Consider the following 20594-nt stretch of genomic DNA (forward strand, 5'->3'; position numbering starts at 1 on the left):
AAAACTTTTTCCTTACGTCCGCGCGGTAACTCTTCCGAAAAAATCATAAATTTTTTTGTCCGATTGTCATAATGTTTACACCATTTTAAATCAGCCGTTACATAAGGTTTTATATATGGAAATGTGCGCAGTTTCATGTAGAATACAACCAAAAACAACCCATGGTTGTAGCTTTTATCAGTTTTGAAATATTTTCCTATAAATAACGATTAATAGACAAAATTCGTCCTTCGGTCTACTTTAACTCAATCGAAATGGTTGAAAACTGCAATTGTAAGCTACAACACTTACAATCTAGTAATATTCAATCAATTACCTTCATTTTGCAACCAACGGGAAGACTTTGAAAACGGCTTTTATTTACTTCCGCACGTTACGAATTCATGCATCATATTGTGATAATATTTTCTCTGTGTTGCTTTGATTGTTTTACAATTTGTTATATACCAAAATCATCGCAATTTAGTGTACAATACAACGAAAAAATAATTAGCTTTAACCCTTTAGCTCACAGTGCGATTTGTATACAATTATATATGAAAATTTTTTTTGCGCTGTCATTTATTCCAATATTTATATATGATAATTATATTTTTTTTTGTTTCTGATGGTTGAATACTAAACTTAGGCAATGACAAAAAAAGGAGCCAAAAATGAACTCGTAATCTTGAAAATTAAGCATGCTGTGATTATTTGAAAAATAACTTTTTTTCCACTTCAGCGCTTACTTGCGAACGCCGCCTTCGTGTGGGAGACACTTTCGGAAATAGCGGCTCGGTGTTTAAGGGTTAAATACAAACATAACAAATATGCATCTATTCCTTGGCTATAAAATACAAACAAACTGATCATGTTTTGGTTTGGAAAAATCAGCTGAGGGTGGAGGTTAGATTATTTTGTCGTATTTAACTCAATTCAGAGCAATTTTCTTACTTCTGTTTGGCGTAAATTAATCTTTAGAAACTCTATTGATATGTGGCAAGGTTATTTTTCTTTATATGAAGAGTTTTTAAGTTGAAAATTGATGTAAATAAGTGAACTAGACTTGGTTATTTTATTCGTTAATAGATGGCGCTGTTGTCTGGTTATCGATACATATTTCAGTACTTGCCGAAGCACCAAGAGACCCTCCTTAAATACAAACATAACGAATATGCATCTATTCCTTGGCTCTTTTAAAAAGTTATGCTTTACTTCACTGTATCCAATAATAGTGTGTGTAGTCAAATATTACTATGTATAGTAATATTATAAGATACAAACAAAGCAATCCGTGTTATGCTTTGGAAAAATCAGCTGAGGGCAGAGGCAGAGTTATTTTACCCTACTTAACTTGATTCACTGATTTTCTTGCTTCTATTTAGCATAAACAGGTTGTTTTTTGTTATATGAAGTGCTTTTAAGTTGAAATATGACTGTAATATGTGCATCTTGTTATGAACTCGATTGTTATTTTTTTTTTTAATAGATGGTGTCGGGAGCATGTTATTTTGTGTAAAAAAACTGATTACGTTCGTTATTTCCATGATATATCATAGTAATACAATATTTACGTATTTATCTGTTAGCGGCGTGAAACAACAGTAAAATGTGCTCTTTTATGGCGAGTATATTTTATTATAATACATTTTCTTCACTATTATTTGCGGTCGAGTTCCATCATGTAACTGATGCACAATAATTTATAGTCATTAGCAGTGTGAACATTGTTTTCTCAGCTTCAGCTACAAATGCAGCTTAAATTTAGCAGTATATACTCTATACTATATTTCCATTATTCGCGGAAAATTCGTGCATTCGCGGTATTTTTCTATGATAAATATCCACAAATTCCTGGTTTTTTTATGAATTTCATCATAAAATGCACTTTTTGTGATAAAACTATTAAAAAAACCAAGTATAAAAATTTTTAGTGGGTTTTTCTTGAGTTTTAACTAACAAAATAGGCTATTTTTAGCATTTTCATAGGGGTTCCAAACATTCGCGGGTTCTAACTATTCACGGGGGGGTCTGGTACGCATCCGGGGGGACCACTGTATAACGTAAAAATATATTGGTCCTATTCTACTTAATTAACACTATTTGTAACAAAACTACAGTAATTTGTTACTATCATACGATGGCTGAAATGCAAGCAAAACTTTAATCAGATTTGGTTCGGTTGTAGCAAAACAACTGTTATCGTTCAGTTGGTTATGGATACAGAGTTTAAGCAACGATTGTAACAGTACTAACAATACTTTTATTATTCTCATTTGCCTTTCTAGCTGATTTAACTAGAAGATTTGATAAATAAGTGTACATGGTATACAAGAAATACTGTACGTAAAATGTGGAAGCTTACCTTTCGAGTGAGGCTATCTCTGAAAGTGGCGGCAAAGGAGGAGGAGGACAAACGGCAGATACGTACGTACGTACGTATACTTAACTTTACGAAACACATAAAAAATGTAAGGAAAATTAACTAAAATTTATGAAACACATTAACAAAACTGTAACACTTAACTTTACAAAAAACTAAAATTATAAAAGATCGCAGGTTTCTTGCCAAGAATGAAGATCCTCTAGATAGGTGGGCTCCATGGAAAATTATTCTGCTCCCACAGGACATACGCTACATACGTGGTTGTAGGTAGCAAGCCGTAGAACGGCTCCCCTTTTCTTTGGGGTTTTGATGTAGGAGAGGCTAATTGGAGTGGGTGCCGTGGTAGTGAGTTTCACTCGCCCCAGATCTATACGGACACCTTTTATATGAAGGTGAGCGAGCTGGAATATTCTGGCAGGTCCAATTTAGCAGTTCTCTGGTATTTTAGCAATATCTTACCTTAGAAATAGTGCTGAAGGAACCTATTTCACTGGGCGACACGGCTTCCTCGCCCAGAAATAGATTTTTCCTATGTCAAAATCCTTTTTTTTTTTTTTTTTTTTTTTTTTACAGAATTTCAACTTCATTACCACTTTCAACTTTCTGTTTTTTAGCACTTGGTTCTTCCTTTTTGCTTACTCCTGCTAATGCTAAAGGCCTCTTTAAAAAATAACAATCCAAGGAAAATTGCTTCTGCCTACTTTTCACAATGTTCCTGAAACGATTCAGGCAAATGTCATCGAACTGCGCAAGCATACGACCTGTGTGAGCCTTTTCGGGGTTTCTTTTTTTTCTATCAACGATTGCACTTTATGAAAAGTGGCAATCTCCCACAAGGCCAGCGCGTAGTGTTCATTAACGGCTGCCCGTCTTGATAATTATCTACTAATTGTTGCACCTCATGACTGTTGGCCCTGGTGTCCATCAAAACCCTGTTCAACCAAATGCTCTCTGCAACTGATTTGGGTACTGAATGTTCGGCTGCTGACCTTCAACATAAACTGAAGTGCCTTGATTATACTGGTATGCATGTTGTAAATGATTGGTCAACACCCTCTGTTCAGCAGGGAGTGGAGATTCTACCAACCTTGCAAAGTTTCCAGTTATCCCATGAGACTTATCCCATGTGAAAGATCTTGGTCACTTATCCCACGAGAGAGATCTTTGCCAATCATATCATATATGTTGTCACTCAAGAGGTGCTCTTCTTTTTCCATTTTCTGTGAAAAGAAATGAGAAATTTTTTTAAAAATACACATGACACAAACACCATCACAATGTCAACTCTGACTATTAGATTCAGAAACAGTTGACGATCCCGAAACGAATACCACGTGCGTACGATAACGATGCTGGTACCGAGTGGCCGAGGCACGCCACCACGTACATAGATGCATGATGGGAGGGATGCTGGCCAATAGGAGAGAAGGATCTCATGGCCCCGACTAGCATCAGGAACCAATGGGAGAGCAGGAGGATGGTGGCTAGTCTACTAAGTTGGCAGCGTGCGAGTTTCAAAATTGTTATCAGTGGTTCGGGCGAATCTCGGACTTTACAGAAACCTTTCGTATCTTGAAAACTTTTCGTATGTAGAGCCGTTAAATTTTTCGTATTGGCTTTTGTATCTCGAGTTTTTCGTAAGTTGAGCCTTTCGTATCTCGAGGTACCACTGTACATGGAATATACAAAGAATAGACAATAACATACAGTGTAGATACATAAGATAACATGATAAAAAAAACAAAGATTAATTGGCAATATCCATGTTTGCTGAGATAGTATAAAAGATGGTAGTCAAAATAACGGTCATAACCATACTAAGATTGAGAATAGTTAATAAATTGAATGTAAAAAAGGGATTTTGACGTAAGGAAAAATCTATTTCTGGGCGATTGGCTCGTGTCGCCAGCGAAATATCCTTTAATCTATTATTTCTAGGGTAAATGTACTAACACATACCAGAGAATAAATAAAATAAAGAAAAAGGTCAGTATAACTGACTCGCTCACCCTCCAGGAGGGTGTCGGTATGAACACTAGGCGAGTGAGACCACTACCACGAGCCAAATGCCAATAGAAATCTCCCACTACAAAATCCCTCCAAGAGGGGAGCCGACCCACAGAGTGAGCAGCTCGTACTACTACTACTCCATCCCATGCTGCCGACTGCTGCGCCTCTGGTGGCCATCCTGAAGTTAGCAGACAATCTTGGGCGAAGGGATGGGTAGGGTGGGATTTCGCTGGCGACACGAGCCAATCGCCCAGAAATAGATTTTTCCTTACGTCAAAATCCCTTTTCTGGGCTCAGCTCGTGTCGCTGCGCGAAATCGTACCAGAGAAATAGCACAAGATTGTAAACAAAAGTAATAAAATGAAAATAAAAATAAAATAAATCAGAATAGGTCTCAAATAAAAGATAAAATATATATATGAATAGACTATAATTGCTAAAAGATACATATACACAGGGGTATAAAAATAGAAATATGCTTAAATTACCCTTAAATCTAAACATGTTTGTTAACATAAGGTAATTTACATATATACAGGTAAAATTATTTACATGTATCAATGGTATCTGTGTAACAGCATGTATCAAAAGTATAATAGCAATTAATAAAAACAATCAACAATAATATATAAAGGAATGTATATGACTTAATATACAAAACCCGTAATCATTATAATATGATGTATCCCCTAGCATAAAAATAAGGGGAAACATCCATGAGATCAATGTTTATAATCATTTGTGAGTGTCCCTAACCAGACAATAAGGGGCACCCACTACACTATCACAAAAGCAGCTAAGACACAAGGTGAATGCAAATGAACAAGGTAGGAATAGACGAACTTTTGGGTGAGGCAGGTAGAAAGGAGGACTGAATCTTCTACTAAAAATTAGCTAGAGTCAGGGGAAACTATGTTACCCGCTGCTACTGCTGGGAATTTCAGAGCTTCCAAGGACTTAAGGTAGTGACGTTTGAACACTGTCGGTGATTTCCATCCAGTATACTTTTTCAACTCATCGAAGTTCATATGTTGGAAATAATTAATTGAGGTGGCTACTGCTCTGACATCATGTGCTTTCGGGAAAGAGTCAGGATTGGCTTGCTTAATAAAGTACAGGATTTGTTGCCTGATGCCTTTAATGGATAAAGTTCCACCTTTTTCCCTCCTAAAGAGGGGACCCGATGAAGATGAGGAGGTCCTAGACAGAAAGGCTCGTAAGGTTGTAACTGGGCAAAGAGATACATCTTGTGGAAGGGGTAGTACCTTCCAAGGTTCCCACCTCATCAAAGGATCTTCATTCTTTGCTAAAAAGCTACTTTCCGGAGAAAGTAGGACTTCTCCTGTGGGAAGGAACTGAATATGATCCGGGTCTCTGGATAGAGCCGACAGTTCTGAAATTCTTGCTCCTGAAGCTAAGCTTAATAAGAATAGGGTTTTTCTTAAGAGCATTATAAACGAGCATGTGTCATTATCGGTTTCGGAAGCCAGTTTTAGAACATCATTTAAGAACCATGAAACTGACGTAGGCCTTACAGAAGGCCTAAGCCTAGCACATGCCTTAGGAATAGACGAGAAGTAGGAATCCGTCAAGTCTATGTTAAATCCAAATTGAAATATCTTTTTCCAAGCTGACTTGTTTGTCGTAATCGTGCTAGCTGCTAAACCTTTTTCAAATAAGGATCTGAAAAAGGATATAGCTGAATTAACTGTCATGATTCTAATATCCGATTCTCTCAGGAAGGTTGCTAACTTTTTGACAGCAGCATCATACTGCCTCAAAGTCGAATCCCTTTTATCGGATTCCAAGAATAGAATATTCTGAGGGTCAATATTCGCATCTCTTTTTGCCGCAAACTTCATGAAATCCATAAAGTTAGGGTTTTGAGAATCCCTGAGGAAGCGAACACAGTCTTCATTTGTACTGACTGGGAGAGCTTGGGACTGGGGATCTGAAGAGGACGAAGGCCCAGCTCCAAAATTAGAGGATACCAGTTGCTCTTCGGCCAGTCTGGGGCTACTAGAGCCACTTGACCCTTGAATGTCCTGAGTTTGTTCAATACTTTCATGAGGAGATTCACTGGAGGGAAGACATAAATCTTCTCCCAGTTGTTCCAGTCTAGAGCCAGGGCGTCCGTGGCATAGGCCAGAGGGTCCAGGTTGGGGGCTACATAACACGGTAGTTTGTGGTTCGCTTGGGATGCGAAGAGATCCACCTGTAGCCCTGGGACTCTTTGAAGGATCCATTGGAATGAACTGTTGTCCAGTGACCATTCCGACTCTAGGGGCACTGATCGGGATAGGGCGTCTGCTATGACGTTTCTTACTCCAGCTATGTGAGTGGAGGAAAGATGCCAACTGAACTTGTCTGCCAGGGAGAAGATGGCTATCATGACGTGATTTAGATGACGTGACTTGGAGCCTCCTCTGTTTATACATGTACTACCACTGCGCTGTCCAGGACTAGCTTTATATGGGAGTACTTGGTGGGCGTAACCTTTTTAGAGTCAAGAACACTGCCATTGCCTCCAGTACGTTTATATGGAACTGACGGAACTAAGGTGACCAAGTCCCTTGAACCTTTTTGACCTGGGAATACCCTCCCAGCCGCTTAAGGACGCGTCTGTGTGGATGGTGATCCCTGGTGGAGGGAACTGAAGGGGTACTGACATTGATAAATTCTTGACTCTCGCCCACGGCCGAAGTCGATTCTTTAGAATCAGAGGCACTGAGGATAGTTTGTCCCTGGACCTGACGTTTGCTCGCGAGCGCCAGATTCTGGTTAGGTCTTTCAGTTTGGCTTTCATTAAGACGTTTGTCACTGATGCAAACTGGAGAGAACCCAGGATCCTTTCCTGGGCTCTCCTTGACGCTAGTTTGTGACTTAGAAATTGCTTGACTGACTTTGCTATTTCTTTCCTTTTGGTTGATGGAATCGACAGAGTGTGGGAGGATAGATTCCATTGAATGCCCAGCCACTGAAAGTTTGACTCTGGGGTGAGTCTTGATTTGGTCCTGTTTATCTTGAAGCCTAGATATTCCAGGAACTGAATCACTTTCAGAGTAGCTCTGTTGCATTCCTCGACTGTTGGGGCCCAGATCAACCAATCGTCGAGATACGCTACTACCATAATCCCTTGCGATCTGAGTTGTTGCACTACCACTTCCGCTAGCTTCGTGAACACTCTCGGTGCCACGTTGAGTCCGAATGGAACTACCTTGAAGGAGAATGTCTGGTCTCCTATCTTGAAACCCAGATACGGACGGAAGTGTCTTGCAATAGGGATATGATAGTAGGCGTCTGTAAGATCGATAGAGGTGGTGACGGCCCCACGGGGAAGTAAGGTCCGCACCTGAGAGATCGTGAGCATCTTGAACTTGTCGCAACGGATGGTTAAGTTTAAGCGGGACAAGTCTAAGATTACCCTTCTTTTTTGTGAGCCTTTCTTTGGCACGCTGAACAAGCGACCTTGAAATTTTAACCTCTTGACTCTCGCTATAGCTCCTTTCTGAAGGAGGTCCTCCGCGTACTCTGTCAATTCTTTGGAAGGAAGTTGACGGAAAGGTCTGGCTGGAGGTGGGTTCGTCAACCAGCTCCACCCAGCCCTTTTGACACTATGCTCTGAGCCCATTGGCTGAAGTTCCACCGGTGGCGAAAGTGAAACAGCCTCCCTCCTACCTGAAGTTCTTCATTGGTTCTGGTAACCGCCTCGTCCTCCTCTGAAGTGCTTTCCCCTATTAAAGGGGCCTCCCGATCCTCTCCCACGAAAGGACCTCTTACCTCTGCCTCCCTTACCCGAGCGGTCATACTTCTGAGAAGCTTGACTCTCGAAGGCTTGATTGTAAGCTGGAGAGATGGCGTAAGAGGTGGAGGGCTGAGGCTGAGGGGATATCACATAAATTGGCTGTGATTGACCTTTAGAAGTGGAGGGTTGGGCTGTCTGCACTAACGGTACTGCTGGAACTTGTTGAGGAAAGCGTGGTTGCTTCTTCTGGTAAGGTTGGAAACGCCTGGGTTTCTTTTGTCCCTTACCTTTAGGAGTCAGGTCTTGCCTCCTCTTAGCCGTAAGGCCCCAACGATCCTTAAGGCTCTGGTTTAACCTCGTAGCCTCTGACTGGACCTCCTTAACCATAGCTTCTGGGAAGAGATCTGCTCCCCAGATGCTAGACGAGAGTAACCTATTCGGTTCATGCCGGATGGTTGCCTCTTGTAGGACATGCTTCCTACAATTCGTCCGAGCAGTGGCAAACTCAAACATATCTGACTGTACCGTTTGAGTCAGGGCTTTGGTCATGAGCTTAAAAATCGGTTCTGATCCATAAGCCATGGTAGCTACCTCAGACATAGCCATAGAATTGATGGATCTGGCTAGTCGCGATTTTGCGTCAAATTCAGCCTGAATAAGGCTATCTGGGAGCCTGGGTAGCTTTTCACCAAACTGCTCCATAGCACAGTCCGGTTTGAGTTTGCCAGCTGAGAATGTGTTCGGCAAGTCTTCCCACAATTCTCCAACTGAGGGGAGCAACGGAGATGTGGGATCTGCTTCCTTCAACTGCGGTATAGGTTCCCCCTTCTGGGCCGCTGGGATGGTCGACCACCTCGCGATCTTGGTTAGGAACGGGGGAGCGGGTTACTCTCATCCATTGTGAAAATGGTAAAGGGACTCTTAAACGGTTGTATCTTGGTGTTAGAACAATCCATGTCCTCTAAACACCTGAGCCATTCTCTCTGAGCCTGGTCTCGTGAGTAGAGGACTGTCTCCTTAGGAACCTTATCGTCCCGCACCATAGCCGAAGGCGTGAGCCTTGCGTAGCCTATGAACGGAGGCTGGAGGTCTTCCGGGAAGAACTCGAAGTCCTCTATTCTTCGAGTCCCAAATTCCGGTATAGAGATGAGACCGTCCTGGAAGGGGGCGTATGACGCTACTCTCCACGGATTGTTCATAGAGAACTGAGGTAGTGAGTCATACGGAGGAAGTTGAGATCCACTTGTGTTGGACAGTGGAGGAGAGGCTAGAGGAGCTTCTCTCAGCCCGGCTATAATGGAGTCCTGGGAAGTAATCCTATCCGACAGACGAGAGATCATTTGCTCCATGCTACTCTTTAAGGACCCAACCAGGTCACCCACCTGTTGCAACAGGCCAGCATTGGAGTCCAAACCGCCGGAGCTGCTGCGGAGGTGGAGGGGAGGCTCTGAATCGGAACCAACGGTAGCGGAACTGGTGACTCTGCCGGAGTGCGAGATCTCTCTCTGGAGGATTTACTCCTCGAGGACTTAGAGCCGGAGCTAGAAGCTTTAGACCTGGTTGCTACCGGGATTCCCAGCCGGAGACTTACGGGAGGAGGATGAAGCCGAAGTCGTCTTCTTAGACGACGACGACGTCTTAGTCAAGGTCATCACTTTAGTCTTGACCTTAGGTCTAACCGAAGCTCCAGGAGGAGAATATATTTCGTCACCCGTAAAGCCTTGGAAGGATGGAGAGGTTGCAGGAGTAGAAGAAGCAGTTACGCCCAAGGGTGACCCTTGGGTGTCCACCGTACCTACCTCGACCAGCAGGTCGTCTATACCTACCATAGGCTCAACATTAATATCTAGGGTCGCGACATCCGTAGAGATATCCTGGTCTTGATCAGTTAATGAGGTAGCCAGCTGTTGTTGGATGAAGGCGATAGTCGGATCCGCCTCTACCGGGTCGACGTATCCTGTCGCCTTGCCTCCGGGGAAGATTAATAATGCCAACCGCTTCTCCAGGATGTAGGGCTGTCCCTTGGCGGCGTTTTTCCCAAAACCGCCGACCCAGGCCCGCAGGGTAGCCAGTGCGGTATCCCTTACTGCCGGAGCCTGGAAGAGAGGGCGTAGTTTAGATTTAAGAATCACTTAAAACTAAAACTTAAAGTATAACTTAAATTAAATGCCTTAAGTTAAAGTAAATGATGAAAACTTAAGCGCTAAAATAGAAGCGGAGCAGCTACTGGAGATGGAAAACTTACCCCTTCCAAAAGCTGGCTCACCAGATCGTAACATATGGTACACGTCTCATGGTACCAGACCTGGATGTCCCCGAGCGGAGTCGCGCATGGAGCATGGGACCGGCAAACTTCGTGTCCACAAGGGTCCTGAAGTGTGGCGGAACATCCCGGATGCTCACAGTTGGTGGCCTGTAAGTGGGAAGACACATGAGTATCTTAAAAAACATCACTTACAGTCTAAAGGACAGAAGAACTCCGATGCATGCCGGAGCTCGGAAAAAATTTGGGCATAACCCCTCCCTGCATCGCCTGAAGGGATGCTATAATCCCTGGAGAGATCCGGTAAGACATGTAAGGGGGGGAAGGAGGGGGGTATGGTTTAAGGTACTTAAGATAAACTTATAGATAACTTAAACCTAACACACAAGCAAACCGGACTAAGTCCAGTGCGTAGCGGAGTGTAGTAACTCAGCAAAACGGTAAGGTTAGCAGAGACCCACTGTATGCTCCGGTCCACCCTACTGGGTGGACTAACAACTTTCCGCTGGATACCAGGACTCCGATCAGGAAGGAGCCCTAGTAAGGTGGGAAAGGGCGAGAAGACATACAGGCTCAAGCTAGCCCGGAGCGACAAGGTAGCGCGGAGGGTGGCAAGGCCAGTACCCCCCACTCCGTACCAACCGGCCGGACCGAGAAGCCGGAGAGGTCGAGACCAGTCTGGGTCTGTCCCGACTCCCTAGCCCCTCCGCCTGAGGGGAGAGAGGGAGGCAGGCTCGGGTATGTGGAGCGAGCATGGGCAGACCGACCCACCCCCGCCCGACTCTATGGAAGAGCGGGAGGGGGGGGGAGAATGACTGGACAGGCGTCTGGCTGACCCGTGATCACGAAGTGACCACGAGGCGGTAAGACCAAATACGACAACTAAGCCTAGGACAACCACTGATCAGAGAAATGCTATCGGGAAGCATACTGAACTGAAAAGCGGTAGCAAATAAGCCCACTGGGCCAAACCAACTGATCAGAGAGATGCTATAGGGAAGCAACCGAACTGATGAGCGGTAGTATAGGCTCAAAGAGCCAGGACCTAGGCTAAGCCAGACGCCTAACTAACCTAACAATAATAAAATACACAGTAAAAATAAATAAAATGAAAGAAAGAAAACAATATAGCAGGAGAAAAAATCCAGGAGTGTACGACTAACCCGAAGGCAAGTCTACCACTCAAAGCTAGTCAGAGGCCGATACTAAGAACCTGGACTAGGGTCTGGATAGAAGAAGCCTACGTAAGGTAAAATACATGCATGCATGACAAACCTGAGTAGACCGTACCCTAAGTAAAGCGGATAATCATATAGAGCGAAGATAAATAAGGGGATGTTCTAGGTATGGGAGACCAAGAACGAACCCATCACGAGGCAGAACCATGCTGCCATGCTTCCGACCCCGAGATCGTATTTATACCTAAAAAACGGCAAATACTGTCTCAGGGCCGGAAAAAACCAACTAACCGTAAATACTGAGTACTTAACTTAGCTGCTGCGATAGCTGCACGCTCCATAATAGAAAATCCAATGAAAGGGCACAAAAAACACAGAGAGGAAAAATATCACAACCGACTCGTGTGCGCTAACTTGAAAGGATGGCCACCAGAGGCGCAGCAGTCGGCAGCATGGGATGGAGTAGTAGTAGTACGAGCTGCTCACTCTGTGGGTCGGCTCCCCTCTTGGAGGGATTTTGTAGTGGGAGATTTCTATTGGCATTTGGCTCGTGGTAGTGGTCTCACTCGCCTAGTGTTCATACCGACACCCTCCTGGAGGGTGAGCGAGTCAGTTATACTGACCTTTTTCTTTATTTTATTTATTCTCTGGTATGTGTTAGTACATTTACCCTAGAAATAATAGATTAAAGGATATTTCGCGCAGCGACACGAGCTGAGCCCAGAAATATACTGATTATAATCACAGTAATAATGAAAAAAGGAAAATACCAGTAATGACAACAATCATAGCAGTACAATAATAATGACAGATTCTGCAGATGACATTTTGCAAAAACAGAGATTCTCATTTAGGGAACAAATGCCTCATTTTCCCATCTTAGGATGCTTTGTATGAGCGAATTGCTGCTTTTTCGCAGTCGGTTGATCAGACTGGACATTGTTTGCCGTACAATGATTTTTAAACTGACCATGGGGTTTTCTGTGAACATCTGTGTGGCGAAGTGGTAGTGAGGAGTGTTTGTGAGGGGTCTCAAAATGTCATTATGAACAACAGTGATACGTCTCATAGTCTCCCTGGTGTAGTTCATCCACAGGGAGCACCCACAGATGCTGTAGCAATATGAGGGGAAAAGCAGCAGTTTCAAGTCTTGGTGACAGAAGGCAAACCTCCTTGCTATCATTTTCCAGTTGCACATAGTTTACAACGCCTTTGTCCTATGTCTGCCGTATCTTTTAGGTCGCCTGTGATAATGTGACCCAAATACAGAAATTCGTACATGATTTCCAACCGATGATTTCCAAGGAAAATTTGTGGTGCTGCAATTTGCTTAAGTGATCTCAGGAGCAGCGACATGCACGGGGTCTTGGTTCTGTTGTATAGGATATCAAATTCCTCTGCATATTGGCGGCAAGTGATGGGGAAATCGGAACCATATCGTCGGCGTAAAGTAAGTAAGTATATATTAGTTTTACCAGACCACTGAGCTGATTAACAGCTCTCCTAGGGCTGGCCCGAAGGATTAGATATTTTTACTTGGCTAGGAACCAATTGGTCACCTAGCAACGGGACCTACAGCTTATTGTGGGATCCGAACCACACTATATTGAGAAATGATTTTCTATCACCAGAAATAAACTCCTCTGATTCCACGTTGGCAGAGCTGGAAATCGAACTTCGGACCACCTGATTGGCAGCCGAGCGCAAAAACCACTCGTCCAGCGCGGAACTATCATCGGCATAACAGAGGTTATTTATAGTCGTTTCATTGACAGTGCATCCAATTATGAGTGAGTTCAGTTTGACATTCAAGCCATCAGTGTACGTATTTAAACAGGTATGGAGAGAGAATGCCCCCTATCCGAAGCCTGTTTAGGGAGCTGAAGGTGTGCGACAATACGTTACCTCATTTGACACAGAATTGCTGTGTGGAGAACCAGCAATATAAAATGCCATTTAAATATAGGGGTGTGCCTCTTTTATGCTGCTTCAGGAAGAGCTTCTGGTAGTTTACTCTGTCAAATGCTTTTCTCACGTCCACCAAACATAGGAAAACAGGAGAGGCTGATGATAGGTAATAGTTCAGCAGTTCTTTCAGTATGTAGATGCAGGTGTCGGTTGGGTGGTTTGCTTTAAATTTGAACTAATTATCAGTGGTGTGTACAAAGGGGAAAAGTCTCACTAGAAGAACTGACTCAAGTAACTTCGGTGCGATCGTTGTGATTGCCAGGGTCATCTACATCCTGTAGCTTGTTTTTGATTTATGGTATCAAGTGGACTAAGAGTAGGGAGTCTGGAAGAAATTGGTGAATAATGCACGCCTTGAATAGGGTAACTAGCAAAATGTAGATTATCAGGTGGCAGAATTTGAAAGCTTCTGAGGGAAGACCATTGCAGCCGGGCCATTTATTATCAGGTAGGCTGTTTATGGCATTGCTGATGTTACCTGGTGTAATACAATCTGCAAAATGAAATTGAATATTATCAGTGAGGAGGTTATCTACATCCCTTCGGGAGTCTTGATCGTTTATGCAATTCAGGATATTGCTGAAGTGATTGCCCCACATACTTGCGATAGCCTCATCACCGACTGCTTCCCCTATTCTCTGACAGCTTTTTAGTTTTGGTATTTAAGGACTGAATATCTTTCCAAAGACGAGGATAATCACCAGGTTCTAAGTTTCCAGAGATTGCATCAGCTCTTAGCTGATTTTCATCTAATCTGCAGTGCTTAAGAGCAAGTTTGAACTGCGCTCTCGTCTGTCTCATTAGTAATGCAGTGTCTTTCCTTTGGGCTACCATTTTGCCTCCACAGTAAAAATATTTCTCGTGAGTATGAATACAGATCTTTAACCAAGTCGTTCCATCCTAGTATATTACAGGCAGTTCCTGGCTTATGATGGGGGTTCCATTCTTGAGATGCGTCATAAGCTGGAAAATTGTAAAAAATCCTAAGAAAAACTTACTTTTAATGCTTTTGGTGTATTAAAAACTATGTAAACTGCATTTTTACTGCATTTTTCTTAAAAAAACCTTTAAATATTGATTATTTTGCATTTTTGGAGTCATTTCTTTCATCAGATTGGTGTTGTAATTGCTGTAACCCTGGAACATGCGCCGTAAATCTGGAAATAATTTCTGATGAACATAATTGAAAAGTGCCGTAACCTTGGAACGTCGTAAGCCGAACCTGTCGTGTAAGCTGGGGACTGCCTGTACAAGAATTTCCTTGATGAAATCTAAAGGTAGCCCTGCCTGAAGCAAGCATAGCAGAAATTGTGTTTGAATAGAATTCGTTCAGATCCCTCCTGTGGTGGTCATTTCTACAATTTGTGTTAGTATACAAAATAAGGCGTCTACCAGTTGAATTATTGACCACAACCTGGTTTCTGTGGTCGCCCTAAAGTATTTGGTTTTCTGTTGGTTTTTAAAACCCCAGTTTACAGCTGGTGGGTGGTCTGTTAATGGGTTCACGGTAGGGAGGGATGGGGGACTGAATAACACATGTAATGGGATGTGATTGTAGCTCGTTGCAAGATCGTAGCGAATATGGCAGGTGATAATAGAATCATGAAGCTGTGGAGATGTGATGTAATGGTCCAGCCAGGAGGCTGTAATTGTGTCTGCTCTATTTTCATTTATATGATTTGAATTTGTTTTGTGTATTCTTGAACACACAATTTGTTTTATTTTAGACTACACATTTCTTGGAATGTTCTACTGTTTTAATCTTTTAGATGTTGTGTAAGTGAAGATTTTTCATGTTATTTTAGGATGAAACTTATGGTTTCCTTTCTTAATACTGTGGAGCTTTTCCTAGCTTAAGGGAATGGGTTATGTGTCCCATTGTTCTTTACATTTGAATTAGGAGAAGTATAATACAGTTGCCCTCCATTTAGATTGTCTTGTTAATTGGAAAGAGCAAAAGCTTTCATAAGCATTTTGTATTCAATTTCACAAACTATTTGTTATACAAGTACTTCTGTTCGTCCCTTTTCACAGTACTATAATGCAACACTTCTTGCTGTGCATTGTTAACCCTTAAACGCCGACTGGACGTATTATAAGTCGACTGAAATTGTCTGTCGGGTGCTTAATTGACGTACGATATGTCTACTACAAAAAGTTTTTTTTACATATTTGCGGAAAAATAGTTATAGGCCTAGTTTGCGAAAAATTTTAAATTGTGTGCCTTGAGGGATGCTGGGAGTCCACGGATCAAGCTGTTGTTTTGTTTACAAGCGTTACCCAGGCACGCATGCGCGAATTTTTTTCTTCTCGCACTAAAAAGCATCAGCGACACATCTCAGAAATTCTTTTGTCACTTTGTCGTAATTTTTGCAACATTTCATATTAGCCATTACATAGTTTTATATATGAAAATGTGCGCAATTTCATGTAGAATACAACGAAAAACAACCCATGGTTGTAGCTATTATCAGTTTTGAAATATTTTCACATAAATCATGATAAGTGCCAAAATTTCAACCTTCAGTCAACTTGACTCGACCGAAACTGTCGAAAAACGCAATTGTAAGCTAAAACTCTTACATTCTAGCAATATTAAATCATTTATCTTCATTTTGCAAGAAATTGGAAGTATCTAGCACAATATTTCAATTTATGGTGAATTTTTGAAAAAAACTTTTTCCTTACACCCGTGCGGTAACTGCTGAAAAATCAGAAATTCTTTCATCAGTTTGTCATAATGTTTGCACCATTTTATATTAGCCGTTACATAAAGTTTTATATATGAAAATGTGTGCAATTTCATGTAGAATACAACAAAATATAACTCATGGTTGTAGCTTTTATCAGTTTTGAAATATTTTCATATAAATCACGATAAGTGCCAAAATTTCGACCTTCGGTCAACTTTGACTTGACCGAAATGGTCGAAAACTGAAATTGTAAGCTAAAACACTTACAATCTAGTAATATTCAATCAATTACCTTCATTTCACAACAAACGGGAAGTCTCTAGCACAATCTTTCAATTTATGGTGAATTTAAAAAAGAAATTTTTTTTTCTTACGTCCGCGCATTACGAATTTATGCATCCTTTTGTGATAATATTTTCTCTGTGTTACATACTGAAATCATTGCAATTTAGTGTACAATACAACGACAACAAAATTAACTCATTAGCTTTAACCTATTTGCTCACAGCGCGATTTGTATACAATTATATATATTTTTTTCGTGCTGTCATATATTCCAGTATTTATACTAGTATATGATGATGATATATTTTTTTTCATTTCTGATGGTTGCATACTAAACTTCAGGCAATGACAAAAAAAAGGAGCCAAAAATGAACTCTTAATCTTAAAAACTAAGCGTGCTGTGATTTAAAAAAAAAAAAAAATTCTGCTTCGGCGCTAACTCCCGAACGCTGCCAGCATACGAGAGACACTTTGGTAAATAGCGGCTCAGCATTTAAGGGTTAAGCAATAGGTAAAGGTACCGGGTGAAGAAAGGCTACATCATATTCTATTTAACCACCACTAAAGAAGTATTGTTTTGAATTGTGAATTTAGGCTACTGTCCAAAATATTTAAATAGTAAAGGTATATTTGAATATGTGAATAACGGTATATTTGTGTGTATCAGAAAAAATTTTATATTTTTGTGGGAATATTAAATTTAGATCAGTATTTATTTATGAAACTATTTTTTAAGTTGTATCATATGGTATTACTATTTCTTCGTAAGACCGAATCATATGGTATTATTATTTCTTTATAAGACTGAATTTGTAATTTATTTTTCTTTTTTGCAGTTTCAAATCTGATACTATTCCTCTCCCTTCGCATGATAAAGTAAGTAGACTAGCTTTTATTTTTAAATTTAGAATTGTTCCTACATGAATATAAACCCTCAGTCTTTACATACGAGATTAACTTTCAGTGAGCTGGAACCCTGGCTGTTAAATTTTTTGCAAGGTGGTTATGGTAACAGTTATTGAAGGTAGGGGTAGAAGTACTGCCCACCAAGTAGGAGCGCACTCAAATCTACGCAGCTTACTTTTGGTCACAGTCTTGATGAGGCATGAATTCTTTTTGTCTTGCCGATCGTCTTTCTCTTCTGCGTTTATTTTTGTTTGTGCCTTTTGTATATTGATATAAGTATATATATTGAAACAGTTCATCATGTTTTTCTGTCTCCAGTATTATGATATATTCACTTAATCTTGGTACCAGTGCCATAAGGTGCCAATGATAGAGGTATGGCACCATAACATACCTAAATACCTAAAGGAGGAGCCATTGACCGATTATCAGCACCATTAACCAGATATCGATGCCATAAGCGCCATTAATCACCAGGTTTTGGTTAATGGCGGTTTTCGCTTATCAGCACCCTGCGGGGACTGCCTATCAATCATTTTAATTGGTTTTATGTATTTGTTTTCTTAAATACAATGTTTTTTTTTTTCATTTTAGATTATACATTTTCTTGGAATGTTGTAATGTCTTAGTCTTTCAGATGTTGTGTAGATGGAGAAGATCAACACAAAAAGTTTTTTGGTTTCCAGATGAGGGTTTCGTACAGTTTGCAAGTTTTTACCCCTCTCCCTCAACATGGGAAGTTCATGTCACAAGATCTTGGAGAGTTCATTCCTGACTTTCCCTCCAGTGGGAGTTCCTGTCTTGTTTCTTGCTCTGTCTCTGGGGTGGGGGTGGTTTGTTCTGATTGTCATTCTTGGACTCATGAGCAGTGGAGGTTTTTTTGCTGGGAGGAAACTATAATAGGAGGGAGATGATGCATCTTGAAAGGGGTTTTCTCCTTTGATGGCCACTCATCAGTCTCCTCCTGGTTCTTGCTACGCATTCTTTCTTCTTCTGTTTGCATCTTTCTTGGAAGGTTTTACCCCTTTCCATTCTTCCATTGTGCTCCTGTGTTGTGAACGACTTTGGAAGTCTTGGAAGAAGAATCTCACTTGGGGTTGGGGGTCGCCCCCCCATGAGGTAAGAATAATATATTTATTTTATTTCAGGTTCGAAGGCTTTGAAGTTGGCTGGCATCTGAACTTACTAGGCCCTCCAGGAGTATCAACCTTTGGTGGTCTATTAGTCAATTTCCTGTCCTCGTGCTTACCATGTCATCCACCTTGACAGTTGCCAGCCCTGCTGCTTTCCTCTGGCTGTTTCAGTGTTACCACTTCAGTTTTTATGGTACCTTGATCCGTGTGAGTCAATGGCTGTAGTGTATACATCTCACAGCTTTGGAGCCTCTTCGGTGGTCTTGCTTATACCCCTGCTTTGTTGGCAGCATATCCCTATGAAAGCTTTGGAACCCCCTCTGTGATGGAGTCGACAAGTGCAGCATATATCTCTCATAGCTTTGGAGCCTTTTCAATGGTCTTGCTTCTACCCCTGCTCCGTTGGCAGCATATCCCAATCAGAGCTTTTGAACCTCTTCTGTGGAGGAGTCGATGACTGCAGTGTATAACTTTCACAGCTCTTGAGCATCTTTGGTGGTCTCTATTCTACCCTTCTCTGTCAGTAGCTGCTGTAGGAGGCAGTTAAAGGCATCTTGTGGAATACCTTGAGATGATGGAAATATAGTTGAGCAATTATAAACAGATTTCTAACAAAGGTATATGTGACCACTATGTTAGCCTTTAGTGGATGGATTCACTCATGGTGAGCATCAGTATTATGCGCCATTGATTTGAAGGAATCAGACGGGAAAGAGTCTCCATTACTTCCATAGCCCATAAATTTGTTAATGATAACTTTAAGATTGCCTAAATTCAAGAAGCAGGTGGCTCATGAGCTAGGTGTGATCTTTGTTGATCATGTAGACCAGTGTGGCAGGATAAATCAAAGGCAGACATAAAAAATCTTACTTTGTTCTCCTCTGAGATCCAGTCTAACCAGTGCCTACATCATTACACTTGGGTCCCCTTCCTGCTCACAACAGAAACATAAACAAACCTCACAAACAAGTGACGAGTGCAAAGCGCAACGTCATACACAAACATTCTCAATAGAGTTAACATATTCCCTCTCTTTTGAAAGAAAACTAAAGAAATCCACTTCCAAAGCAACAAGCATTATATGGCACAGGAAAAAAATAGTATCTACTTATAAAATCTAAGATTTCAGGGATCCACTCACACTAGCAATTCTCAAAGAATTTACCCCCTTTTGGTTAACACATCAGACAACTGTGGTTTTGAATCTACCCAAAATATCTTTGAACTGTCCATTCTGAATCAATTCTTTGAGAATATCTATGTCAATTCTCAGTCTCTTTTCTGAAACATTTTTAACTAGTACACATCTCATAAAGTGAACGGTTATCCATATGGAGTTCCAAAGGCAGATTTCTCTTTCCATCATACAATATTTGGGACATGTTTCCAAGATAGTAATCCATATCTACTGCTTCAGCAGCTGCTATTGTTTGCTGCAAGAGTGCTTTTTACAACCCTTCTTATTTTCTTTGACTCCCAGTATAAAGGACAACTATTTCCATTTTTCCCCACTAAGAAAATCACAGCCCCCAGCACTACTAAATCCATTGGGGAGATTGTCATAAGAAGCATCACTGTACACAACCAACTTAAACTTAAAACTGTCTCCCAGTCCTGGGAAGTACATACAGCTCTCCAAGGTACAGGCTTTTCTTAGACATTTGTTTGGCTCAATCAGATCTTTTATTTTAGGATTATTCATTTTACATCTAAGTCCTTCTTTTTTTGCTTTATCAAGTTCCTGACTTTCTGTGTTTTCACAAGCCATTACGATTTCATTGTGTTCCTGCACTTCATCTTCTGAAACTGGTACCCATTTTTCTACATCTCTGCTCCAGTCAATGGCTGTTATACTGTGTCCATCTCTATGTTTAATATTTCCCCAACAACTATATTTTCCTGTAGATTTTCCAACATGGCTGTGATCATTTCCTATCTGCCATTCATCAGGCTCTTTCAGCAAGAATCTTATTCTGTCCAATCTTTGGAATTCTCTTTGTTAAATTATCTTCAGATGAAATAACCTCAACTTTGGTGTGGTGCTCATG

General features: G+C 41.3%; 1 protein-coding gene across 1 annotated transcript in view; it reads left to right on the forward strand.

The window, feature by feature from the left end:
- LOC135222179 (uncharacterized) overlaps window positions 1-20594 on the forward strand; it is a 232737-nt gene that overhangs the window by 57304 nt on the left and 154839 nt on the right. The window contains exon 3 of the mRNA XM_064260338.1: window positions 17344-17383. Within this exon, the coding sequence (XP_064116408.1) occupies window positions 17344-17383 (40 nt within the window). The remainder of the gene's footprint in view (window positions 1-17343; window positions 17384-20594) is intronic.

Source organism: Macrobrachium nipponense, chromosome 3 (assembly GCF_015104395.2).
Source record: "Macrobrachium nipponense isolate FS-2020 chromosome 3, ASM1510439v2, whole genome shotgun sequence".
Classification (NCBI taxonomy): domain Eukaryota; kingdom Metazoa; phylum Arthropoda; class Malacostraca; order Decapoda; family Palaemonidae; genus Macrobrachium; species Macrobrachium nipponense.